This window comes from Panicum virgatum, chromosome 3K (genome assembly GCF_016808335.1).
Source record: "Panicum virgatum strain AP13 chromosome 3K, P.virgatum_v5, whole genome shotgun sequence".
Classification (NCBI taxonomy): Eukaryota; Viridiplantae; Streptophyta; class Magnoliopsida; order Poales; family Poaceae; genus Panicum; species Panicum virgatum.
The window spans coordinates 49254777-49267465 of NC_053138.1; the positions used below are offsets into that span (position 1 = coordinate 49254777).

General features: G+C 45.6%; 1 protein-coding gene across 1 annotated transcript; it reads right to left on the minus strand.

The window, feature by feature from the left end:
- Positions 1–10502: 10502 nt before the first annotated feature.
- Positions 10503–11754, minus strand: LOC120701509. Its single transcript, XM_039985526.1, has 3 exons — positions 11671–11754; positions 11351–11588; positions 10503–11278 (listed from the first exon to the last, which is right to left on the minus strand). The coding sequence occupies exons 1-3, from the start codon at positions 11682–11684 to the stop codon at positions 11012–11014; spliced, it is 519 nt and encodes a 172-aa protein (XP_039841460.1). The 5' UTR covers positions 11685–11754; the 3' UTR covers positions 10503–11011.
- Between the last annotated feature and the right edge of the window lie 935 nt (positions 11755–12689).

Here is a 12689-nt window from a genome sequence, read left to right on the forward strand (position 1 = left end):
GCGCATCGTTGTCGCTTCGTTCAGATCTATTCAAAAGTTATTGAATTCATCTAGGCTTTGATCTCGGGCGCATCGCTGTTTTCTCGTCTAGATTTATTCACAATTTATTGATATTTGCTAGATATATAGGTTTTTCCTATTATTTTAGCTTTTATCAGATCTATTTGCCTTGAAAGACATGTGATCAGCTGTGAAAACCTGTAATATTATCAGAATATTATTGAGTCGATTTAGATCTGTTTCAAGTGTTATCGAGTAGCCTTATTTAAGTTACACATTCGTAGTTTTTATACTGTTACGCACGTGCAATCGGCTGACTGAGCTGATTTGTCATTTTCTGTATCGGCAAGATCTGCCGATACCCTTTGCACCATCTTACACCTGTGCTGATCGCTTTAATTAATTCTTGTTGTTTTCTGTATCGGCGTGCGAGAAATATTCGGAATTCCAGCCGATACGCTCTTAGATTTAACGTTTGCCGATTCCTTGCCAATTTACAGGTCAAATTGACCAAGTTTGGAAGGCGCCGACGTGTATGGAAGTTAGCCGATGGCGCCGTTGCCGATGGACCGAGGAGGTTGCCGATTTGGAAGGAGATGGCGTATCTGATACAGAAATCGGCAAGTAATATTGTTGCTGACAGAGATTCCGTTGGCCGGTGTGATGGCCAGATTTGTTCCGATTCCGGTGGATTCCTGGCTCAGTTCAGTTTATCTTTAATTTAGGAAATCATTTTCTTTTTCGTCAAGTATTGTATTTGCCGTGATCGGCCAGGAATTGTCTAGCTTAGGTTATAAATAGTGACCTTGCGAGTTCTAGAAAAACTGATACACATCCAATACAAAAACTCTTTACTTTTTCCCTGCAATTTACTTTTCTTGTCAGCGACTTCGTTATTTTCTTTTTCTGCGAGTTCTTTCGAGTTGATCAAGGACGCCTTATATTCGAGCGACTTGATCTGCTTGAGAGTTTTCGTTTACCGAGTAAATCTGAGCTTTAGCTTCCGGGCGCATCGTTTTTGCTTCGTTCAGATCTATTCAAAAGTTATCGAATTCATCTACGCTTTGATTTCGGGCGCATCACTATTTTCTCGTTTAGATTTATTCACAATTTATCAATATTTGCTAGATATATAGGTTTTTCCTATTGTTTTAGCTTTTATCAGATCTATCTGCCTCGTAACACGTGTGATTGGCTGTAAAATCTTGTTATATTATCAGAATATTATTGAGCCGATTTAGATATGTTTCAAGTGTTATCGAGTAACCTTATTTAAGTTACACATTCGTAGGTTTTATACTGTTACACACGTGCAATCGGCTGACTGAGCCGATTTGTCGTTTTCTATATCGGCAAGATCTGCCGATACTCTTTTGCGCCATCTTAAGCCTGTGCTGATCGCTTTAATTAATTCTTGTCGTTTTCTGTATCGGCAGTGCCTGCCAATACGCTTTACGAGAGATATTCAGAATTCCATCCGATACAATCTCAGATTTAACGTTTCCGATTCCTTGTCAATTTACAGGTCAAATTGAATGGCACACTTGGTTCTTATTTTGAGGCTTGGCGAACGGTGCCCTCAGATTCCAGTGTGTTGATTTTTGCGTCAACACATCTTTTGGCACGCCCCGTGGAACCGAAGAAATTTCAACATGACTAAACCCATAGACGGTTCCAGCGTCAGCGAGGACAACTACATTCCAGTTGAGGAAGATAAGCTCAAGGATGAACAGAAAGACGAGCTAGCAAACGCTATTGAAGCATACAAGCACGAATACCTCAAGTCCTTCGGTGCTACTAGGAGTGGAGAAGTTGTCAAGAAGTTTAATTTCCCTACTCTCCAGCCCCTAACTGAAACCCAACATGAGAATAAGATGTTGGACATGGTGCATCAAGCCGTGGAACAAGCATTTGTAAATCATGCACCAGTGATGACTCATACTGTGCACAATGCGGTGATCAAGACATTGGGAGAAGGCGCATTCCAAGGTTACACAGGGCCATGTTACATGCAGCCTAGTCAGATGAACTTTGCTCCCATGGGGTCAACTGCAGCAACAGCTCCGTCGGATTTAGGCTGCCAACTGGAAGGAAGTACTGGTCCAGTGTTCTCACAACTAGTTGGTACAACTGTATTGCCTCAGATAGATCCTGTCTTCACGAACTCTACGCCAATTACCACAACAGTACAAGGAAGATCTTCGTCAGGGTTCCCGATTGGATGGGACCCAGTAACTGGATTTCGCATGCCCCCACAATTCTTTACCTCATCGAGTACGGAGCAAGTCAATCCATCGGCTTCTGCGCCAATGGCCCATTAGCATAACACATCGGCTTCCTAGCCGATGATGCAAAACACAACGGCTTCTCAGCCGATGATGCCGAAGACATCGACATCCCAGTCGACAGGACAGACTACGGCATCAGCTTCACAGCCGATACCTCAACAGTAAAGCACCACATCAGTACACCCTGTCGCCCTGACAGAAGTCCTGGTTTCAAGATTGCCTCATTAGGGTGGAGTAAATTGGGTGTTCCATGATCCTATGACTGGGGGAGTACGACATGTCAATGTACCGTACGTTCATCCTATGGCCCGGCAGTCAGTCAGCCAATCGGCATCACAGCCGATTGCCACATCTGGGATGGTGCTCTACCAACATCCGTCTAGTCAGATTACTCAGCGTACTCAATAAATGGCATCGACCAATTAGCCAACGGCTCCAACTCCGACACAGACAGCATCGGCTGCACAGCCGATGGCTCCAGTGTCACCCCAACTAGTACAAGTTCCAAGCCAACAAATACCGATTGCTAATCAGCAGATTGATTGGTCCGCCAAGATAGCAGAGGTGATTTGGAGAGCAGTTTGGTTTAAGGCCAAAGCAGCAATTTGTCATGTAGAGGACTCCATATCCACCTCCTTATGCTCAGCTTCCCTTCCCACACAAGTATAAGGTGCCTGATGTCACCAAGTTTTCGGGACAAGGAGTCGTTTCCACAGTCGAGCATGTTAATAGATTCATAATGCAGTGTGGAGAAGCAGCAAATCAGGATGCGCTCAAAGTTCGATTGTTCTCCATGTCTCTGTCAGGATTGGCCTTCGCGTGGTTTACTACGCTTCCAGCTAATTCCATCTTATATTGGGCCGATTTGGAGAAACAGTTCCATCAATTCTTCTACTCTGGCGTTTCTGAGATGAAATTGATAGATTTGACCAGTCTGAGATAGAGGAATGATGAATCGGTATCTGCGTTCATATCGAGGTTCAGGGACATCAAGAATCGGTGCTACAGTTTAGTGTTGTCTGATCAGTAGCTAGCCGACGTTGCTTTCCAGGGACTCCTGCCGCACATTAAAGAGAAATATGCTTCGCAAGAGTTTGACAGTATTGGCCAGATGGTGCATCGGATGACAGGGGAGGTTAGGCCTTACGAGCAGAACAGAAATAACTTTCAAAAGAAAGTTAATTTTGCTGAATCGGCCGATAGTGCTAACTTTCAGAAGAAAGTTAATTTTGCTGAATCAGCTGATAGTCCTGATTCTAATAAAGAGGAAGAGTTAGTCGCATCGGCATAATGGGTCCAGGGTAACAAAAAGCCAGTGTCTTGTCCGTTTGGGAAAAAAGAGACCGAAAGCTTTGGGTTCGACATCACGAAAGCTGACAAGATCTTTAACCTGCTGCTGTCAGAAGGGCTGATCAAACTGAAACCGTATCACAAGATCCCCTCAGATGAAGAATTGAAAAATATGAAATATTGGAAATGGCATAATGCAACCTCGCATGACACCAATGAGTTCAAGATTTTCCGCCAGCAGGTACAGTTGGCGTTTGAGCAGGGGAGGCTTAAATTCGAAACCCCCAAGAGGACGATGAAGATCGATCAGAATTTGTTTGCTGCGAACATGGTGGACATTGACAAAGAGAAGAATCCGCCACAAGCCAAGGTTCTAACGTCACAATCGGCCAAAGAATATGGAGCTATTGATCCCAAGGCACAGATATCGGCCAATGAAGTCAAGGGGGAAAGCCACAAGAAGAAGCAGAATGCTCTACAGTGCCACGGAGGAAGGTCACGTCTCAAATGTTGTTGGGCAAGTTCCAGCGTGATCGTGAGAAGCAGCAGCGTACAGAAGAAGAGACACGCCGTAAAAAAGAACATTGGAGATGTCCTTTCTTTGTATATTGCTGGGAGGAAGGTTTAACTTTGCCATCGACAGATGATTGCCCCGAATGCAACAATAAATATCATAGTGACCGATTGTATAAGAAGCTGCGTTTCGATGACAGATCGCGTAGGCCGATGGTGCTGGAAAGGCATGAGCGTACTCCTGTACATGATCGGCTGGGGGGCAAGGTGTCTGTGCATGATCGGCTGGGGGGCAGAGTTATGCTTCACGATCCTTCTGGAGGCAGAGTACCTGCACATGATCGGCTGGAACAAATGGCCGATGACAGGGTATCCGATGATCAGCCGATGCACAGGGATCCTGAGAGAGAGCCGTTCGTACGCCATGACAGTCAGCGTCAATGGTGTCCTGCATGTTTGACCAGATCTTAGAAGAGGCATGTTCAGAGACTGCGCCAGCTAGAGATAATAGAAGAAGAGCAGAAACAAGCTCTTAACAAGAAGGGAGTTAAATCGCAAGTCTGGCGCGTCAAGCCGAGAGCCGATGACGAACAAGATCCTGATTCATCGGCTGCACCAATCAACATGGTCTTCATGATGCCAAGGGAATTCATGGCTCCAACTGATAGTGATGAAGATCCAGAGTTAGAAGAAGCCATGGTCCAATTACCTTTAGAGCCAGTACCAGCCATGTTCGAGAAACCAGAAGATGGCAAGTGTCAGCATCTTATGGCTCTATTCTTGAAGGGGTTTGTTGATGGCAAACCGATCACAAAGATGCTGGTGGATGGAGGTGCGGCAGTGAACATAATGCCTTATGTGATGCTGCACAAGCTTGGGAAGAGCAGTGATGATTTAATGAAGATAGACATGATGCTTAAGGACTTCGAAGGAGTGGTGTCTCTTGCTTTGGGGGCATTATGCGTTGACCTGACAATCGGTAGTAAGCCCCTTCCTACCACTTTGTTTGTTATTAATCGCAAGGGTTCATATAGTTTGCTTTTGGGATGAGATTAGATTCATGCCAATTGCTGCATTCCGTCTACCATGCATCAATGCCTCATACAATGGATTGATGATACTATTGAGGTTGTGTCTGCCGATTCGTCGTTTAGTGTGGCATCAGCTGAAGCCCACACGTGGAGCTATGAAAGAGTAAGCTGTTTCTCTGGCCAAGCCTGGGAAAAAGGATTTCTTGCAAGTGTCCGATTATGAGTTAACACCGATGAGTTATAATGGATGAATTTCTTGAAGATGAAGGCAAGTTGGGGCATGGGTTTACGTCGGCCGATATATTAGAAGAGATTGATATTGGAGATGGTGATAGACCAAGGCCGACGTTTATTAGTGCCAAGTTAGATCCTGAATATAAATATGAAAAAGTGCTACTCCAATATGTGGATGGATGCAAAGCCGATGAGTAATTACATCGGTTGAACTAAGGATCATAGACGATACGATAAGTATCCCTTTCAGTGCAAAAAATACGAAAAGCCGATCGTAATTTGAATACATCGGTTAGTTTATGGTCGATGTGATATGCGTCGCCCTTAGAGCAATAAGAAATACGAACAAAGGAAGAGAGACATTTTGTTTAGTAAGGCTGATACTCGCATATATACAACAAAATAAAGTTGTGGGGTCAGCAGTTGGCATTGTTTGCGTCACGATAGACGACTTCCAGAATTACGATACAAAATATTGTCAAGTTTCTTACAATGATCGAAGAGCATTCTGGATCGCGGTCACCGCACGTAGGCGGATGTCATCGGCCTCCTGGATTTCTTTTTGGTTGGCATCAGTGGAAACCGAGATCAGTTGGAGACTTTTGTGTAGCTGGTAGGCTTGGCGAGCTTGCTCGTGCTTCTCATCCTCAAGCCGTTGGAGAGCCGATGGGAGTTCAAATAGATTGTTACTTACATCGGCAATTTCCTGATTGACTTGTTCGAGCTCTTTGAGGAGGATTTCACGCCGTGCCTCGAGACTACTCTTGGTCTTTTCCAGTTCAGCCTTAGATTGTGTGAGGGAGTCGATTTTTGCTCGAGTGGAGTCCACAAGACTTTTGAGATCATCCCTCCTCTTGATGGCTTGCTCCTGTTGAAGCCGATCGGCAAGTCACTTTTGTGCTCTAAGGACTTGTACTTGGCGACTTTTGATGAAGGCCGCAAGGATCAGCATTTCTTCGATCGGCTCTGGGAGTTGGCCCTTCAAGGATTTTAAAATGGCCTGGATCGGCTCGGCATCCTGAACAAGCTGGCTGATATCTTGGTTCAGAAGTTGTAAAATTTCCTGGAGTTTTGCCTTGACATCTTCTGGTAATGCTACCGATTCTGCTGATGATGCTTCCTCCTCTTCTGGGGCAGTCATTCCAATTTGGAAAGAGAACATGCTGTTGTCTGGGGAATCTTGTGACTAAGGAGAGGAAATAAAAGATTAGCCGATGATATTTCTGTATTATAAAATCGGCTGGAAAAGGTTCTCACTTGTTTCAAATTTATTTCATCGAAATGGGAGCCAGGAAGAGGAAGTGGTGAGGTCATCTGCAAAGAAGTATCTGCCCCTGCATCAGAAGTCCCATGTGAGGGGATTGATTGACTGGAAGTCCTGACGGTATTTGCTTAGCAGTTACACCCTGAAAATAATTGTCAGAATCAGATGATGGTTTGCAAGTTAAAAAGTTCAGAGTGTGTACCAGAGAAAATGAGGTGGTCATCCTTGCTTTCTTCAGCGCTGGAGACAATGTCCTGATCTAGAAGATGATTAGCAGATGATTGGTGATATAGAGGTAATATGAGAACAAAGAAAGAGTAGTGCTAAGATTAAATTACTCTGGATGGAGGAGACGATGGTGTATCTTCAGTGAGGTCTCCAGCTGATAGTATGATTAGAATCAGAAATAGAGATGCTGAAATAATTCTGGTGCAAAATTAACAGGATAAGATAATTACTTGGCGGGGTGTCTAGGATGTCTACAACCGATGTATCGGCAAACTGTGCCGATGAGGGTTGGCTTGAAGACCCTTGGACTGGAGGTTTACGTGTCACTACCTTGGTGCTAGAGGGCTTGCGTTTTATCCCTGCTAAGATGTCCTCCAAAGGTGGTGCACCGTAACCAATGTTAGGAGTATTCATTGGCAAGGCATAGTTGATCGGCTGACCACTTCTGCTGACATTAGGAGGGATGGTACCTTCAGCCAGTTCAAATGGTTATTAGAGATATAGTAGGAAAACATTACGAATGGATGAATCTAAGGGATTGCTATTGCGCATACCTCCTCATCAGCTCCTTCATAATCCCCATCCAGAATAATGTAGTAAGATCCCACTGATTCACAGAAGAGGTGTTCTTGCCATTCTGACCACCATTGGATGAATGGGGTGGTAGTGAAAGGTGTAATTTACCAATCGGCAAGCTGCAATGTGCTGGTGTCCGGTTCTAAGTTCTTTAGCCGATTGTATGCAAGGTTGCCACCGATAGTATCTCTGGTCTTGATTTTATCAGCAAAGTAAGGGTGGGGTGGTACTTGGCCGAATCCTAGTTGCCTGGCCACAGCTGATGGATAATAGAACTCGAATGTTGAGGGCCTCGACCAAATGCAAAGTTGGCGGGCAGGATCCTTGAGGCGATAATTGCCTTCATGCTGTTCACACCATAATCATCGTTTCTCCAAGAGTCGAGTTGGAATTTGAAGGGATTCTCATAATCATTATTGTCATCATGGTATGCAAACCAAATGGTAGATTCTTCAGAAAATCTGTTATAGAAGCACTTAAAGAAATTGATTATGCCAAAGGTATCGGGATCATTGGCAATCATGGCCGCAGCCTCGCCAAAGGAAGTGCATCGGCGTGTTTCAGGGTTTTCCCTCTCGGCAAAATTCTCTGATGGGAAAACCATTTCCTTCAGGTTCATCCCCATAGTCCGATGCATATACATGTTGAGCCATAACTGAACAAACCACCAAGGACCCCCAAGGTTGGAAATTGGCTGATCGGTCCTAAGTTTGACCGATACCTGGTGGAGCAGGTGATAGACTGATCCAAGAAGATGTTTGCCAAGAGGGATTGGGTTTCCTTCGGCTAAGATTTCAGCCATCTTAAGGGTATTGGTTGTTGGGCCGATGGTTTTACCACAGAAAACAAATTTCTCGAGCCACATGTTGAGGAAGGTTGCATGTTCTCTGACCGACACTGAGCAGGTTTTCTTGTTTTTGCCAATGTAACCCTTCGATCCGTCGATGTTCCTAGTTTCGACTTTGAAGGAGGCTTTATCTAGTAGGGTGAAGGATCGGTCGGGAGCAGAGATGTTGAGGCCGGTTAGCATGAGGACGTCCAACAAGGTGGGCGTCATCGGTCCGTGGCCAAAAAGGAAGGCGTTGATGGCATCAGACCAGAAAAAGGAAGCTGATATGAGCATCGGTTCTTTTCTAATCATTTCCGATAGAGAGATTTAGATATTGGCTAATATCGTACTGCTCCCAATCTGCCTGATAAGTATTTGCTACTCTACGAAACCAGTCCCTCCATCCTGGGGTAGTGCTTGGCCAAGATCTGAATGCCTGAGACCAATCTAGATTCATATTGGAGGCTTTGAAGGGGATTCTGTTGGTTTCTAAATTGATCAGATTGGTTGGATCTGGATTACCCATGGGGCCTAGACAGACCATGCCAGGTTGGTTAGACAGCGGAATAGTGATTTCGTTCCTAAGGGCCTAAGAAAAGAAAAGAAAGAAAGAACAAATGAGCTACGGATCGAAATGGTGATAAAACAAAAGAGGAGTGGAGGATCATTTACCTGGGGGATCTCCGAGATGGAAGCCATTGGTGGAGTAGTGGAGGCGGTCTTGCTACTTGGGGGAGATCTAATCGAAATCTTGAAGGCGATGAAGCTGGTGAGTTCTTGAGGAGAGAGAGAGAGGAAGGAGGTACTATGGAACGGATGCCGGTGGAGAAGTAGGTGGAATAATGGAGTAGGATATTTATAGTGTTTGCCTAGAAGGGCATAATGGGAATTTGATGCGCCACCCATGCGGGATACGAGGGCTGGTTAGAACACTGTTTGCTGCGTCGGTTCAGAAGGGCAATCATGACTGGAGCGAATTTCGAAGCAAAAAGATATATTACTCCAAAACTGGGGGGCATGTGTTGACGCCATTTTTTGACATGCGTCAAGATGAACGTTGGAGCAGAGGAAGATTGCTGATCTGGAAGGAGCCGGTGCGCGTGACGTGGGAATCAGCCGATTTTGCCACTGCCGATGGGCCAAGAGATTATTCTAGTTTGGAAGGCGCCGACGCGTATGGAAGTCAGCCGATGGCGCCGTTGCCGATGGGCGGAGGAGGTTGCCGATTTGGAAGGAGATGGCGTATCTGATACAGAGATCGGCAAGTAATATTGTTGCTCATAGGGATTCCGTTGGCCGGTGTGATGGCCAGATTTGTTCAGATTCCGGTGGAGTCCTGGCTCAGTTCAGTTTATCTTTAATTTAGGAAATCTTTTTCTTTTTCATCAAGTATTGTATTTGCCGTGATCGGCCAGGAGTTGTCTAGCTTAGGTTATAAATAGTGACCTTGCGAGGTCTGAAAAAACTGATACACATCCAATACAACAACTCTTTACTTTTTCCCTACAATTTATTTTTCTTGTCAGCGACTTCGCTATTTTCTTTTTTCTGCGAGTTCTTTCGAGTTGATCAAGGATGCCTCACATTCGAGCGACTTGATCTGCTAGTTGCTAGTGAGTTTTCGTTTACCGAGTAAATTTGAGCTTTAGCTTCCAGGTGCATTGCTGTTGATTCGTTCAGATCTATTCAAAAGTTATCGAATTCATCTAGGCTTTGATTTCGGGCGCATCGCTGTTTTCTCATCTAGATTTATTCACAATTTATCAATATTTGCTAGATATATAGGTTTTTCCTATTGCTTTAGATTTTATCAGATCTATCTGCCTTGAAACCCGTGTGATCGGCTGTAAAATCTTGTCATATTATCAGAATATTATTGAGCCGATTTAGACCTGTTTCAAGTGTTATCGAGTAACCTTATTTAAGTTACACATTCGTATCTTTTATATTGTTACGCACGTGCAATCGGCTGACTGAGCCGATTTGTCGTTTTCTGTATCGGCAAGATCTGCTAATACTCTTTTGCGCCATCTTAAGCCTGTGCTGATCGCTTTAATTAATTCTTGTCATTTTCTGTATCGGCAGTGCCTGCCGATACGCTGTGCGAGAGATATTCGGAATTCCAGCCGATACGCTCTCAGATTTAATGTTTGCCGATTCCTTGTCAATTTACAGGTTAAATTGACTGGCACGCTTGGTTCTTATTCTGAGGCTTGGCGAACGGTGCCCTCAGATTCCAATGTGTTGATTTTTATGTCAACAAGTCTACTCTTGTTAATCAATGTCATCTACAATCTTCTCCGCCACCGGCCGAGCTTCATTCAGGTATCCCTCGAAGACTTCCTCGGGGCAGTCGGATGCCATACCACCAGCTAGCAGTTGGAAGTCGGCTTTGTGGTACTAGGACTTCAGGAGCCCAAGAGCAGTCGCGACGTACGACTTTGTGGTCTCAGTCAGATACGCTGAAAGTTATGGGGAGCCTCTTGCAAGGGTTGCAATAAGCTCTTCCGCTCCCCGGGATCCACCAAATCGATAAACTTCACAGCGGCATTCCTGATCTCCTTCAGATCCTCTACCTCAGCCGACAGCGATTTAATTTGCTTCATGGACTCCACCATCTGGAGATCAGCATGCTTTAGCTTCTGCTCTAGCTTGGCGTTGGCATCTGTGTAACGATACACATCAAGCTTCAAGTCAAGAAGGAAACTTTCCTTGGCCTCTAGCAAATCCCTGAGCTCTGCGTCAAGACGCACAAAGCTCAAACGACTTCTTCAAAGGCCACAAAACTACTCGACAGAGTCAGTAAGATGAAAAACTTGCCCTTCTGCTCTTTATCGAGCTTGCTCTTGGCATCCCGGAGCTTTTGGAGTTCAGCAACATGCCTCTCCTGGATCTTCGTCAACTCTTCCTGATGACGAGACCCCAGCTCCTTCAGCTCCAGGACCACCTTCGCATGCTCCTCAGCCGAGACAGACTTTGCGGACAGGAGTTCTTCGTACCTTTTTTTGGACCTCTCGACCAGTCCCTGTTCAAGCAATTCACGAGATCAATAATGGGAAAATTGACCCCAGAAAACAAAAAAAAAGACAAAACTCACGGTGGCAAAGTTGTAGACTTGGCGGAATAGAGTTTTCAGTTTCTCGACTTCTTCACCCGACACCAGCGCTTCCCCAGCTGAACCGGGATCAACGCCACCAGTCGGAGAGCTACCCCCGTCAGCCTGCTCTTCCCCACCAGAAAGATGGATGGCTTCGGGGAGGGGAGAGTCATGGGGCGGGACCTCAGACTGCCCCGCACCAGTAAAAGCAATCATCACTCTTGCCGAAGCAGCAGAGCTGAAAAGAAAAGAATAGAAAGAAAACATCAACAGACGATCACTCACAAGAAGGATGGAACACAGTGATGAAGTCAACTTACAGTGACGACCACATCACGGCCGACACAGGAACGGCCTTTAGGAGCGACCTGGGGATCCTAGTCGCTTCAGAAGAGGAAACGTCATCCCCAGCACTGTAAGAAACAAGACATCAGCAAAAGCGGAGGTCCTAATTAAAACCACGCAAACAAAAGAGGAACTTACCCCTCCAACTGCTTTTTGTTGTCACCAGTCGCAAGACGACTGGATGTCCTCCTCTTCTTGGGAGGAAGAGACGGTGCCTTCTCACCAGGGACCGTCTTATCCTCCTGGGCCGACTTCTTCCCCAGTTCATCTGCCAAGGTGATGCTAGTGTGAGACTTACACTAATACAAAGTAAAAGCGTTTAGTCGGACAATACGCACGAGGAGGCTGGGGACAAGGAGGATGACTCTAATACAACACAACTTGTTCCTACACAAAAGAAGGCAAAAATCAGAAAAGAAAGGGCAAAAAGCAAGGGAAAAGTACTCGAGCACGAGCCAAGAACTCACAGGAGCTGGAGGCTTATCAGCACTATATAACTCCGGAATGGCAGGCAAGGTCTCAACCTCAAGAAATGCCCGCCTCAACATCCTCAGAGCTAGCTCATCGCCTAGTTCTTCGAGGACCACGCGAGAGTGATCCGAGGCCCCAGCATATTGGTACCCGAAATGCGCCCTCTGTTGTAGGGGCTGGATACGCCTCCGTAGCCAGGACAACATAATGGTGGCGCTGGTGACCCCAACATCCTTCAAGTCTCGGATCTTCTCCAGAAGATCCCGCACCTGCGGCAACTCCTCATTCGAGACCCTAGATTTCCAGCAATCCTTTTTCACGGGGGCCTCGATCGTCCACCTAGGCAGCGTAGGTGCGTGGTTTCCTATGTAAAACCACCAATTCTTCCACCCAGACAAACTAGTGGGAGTGCTATACGCTAAGTACTCAGACCCCTGCCCCTGATTAAGTTGTAATCCATAGCCCCCGATTCGACTGGGATTGTTGCTGTCGGGTTGGGGCTTGAGGTGGAAGAGATAGCAGA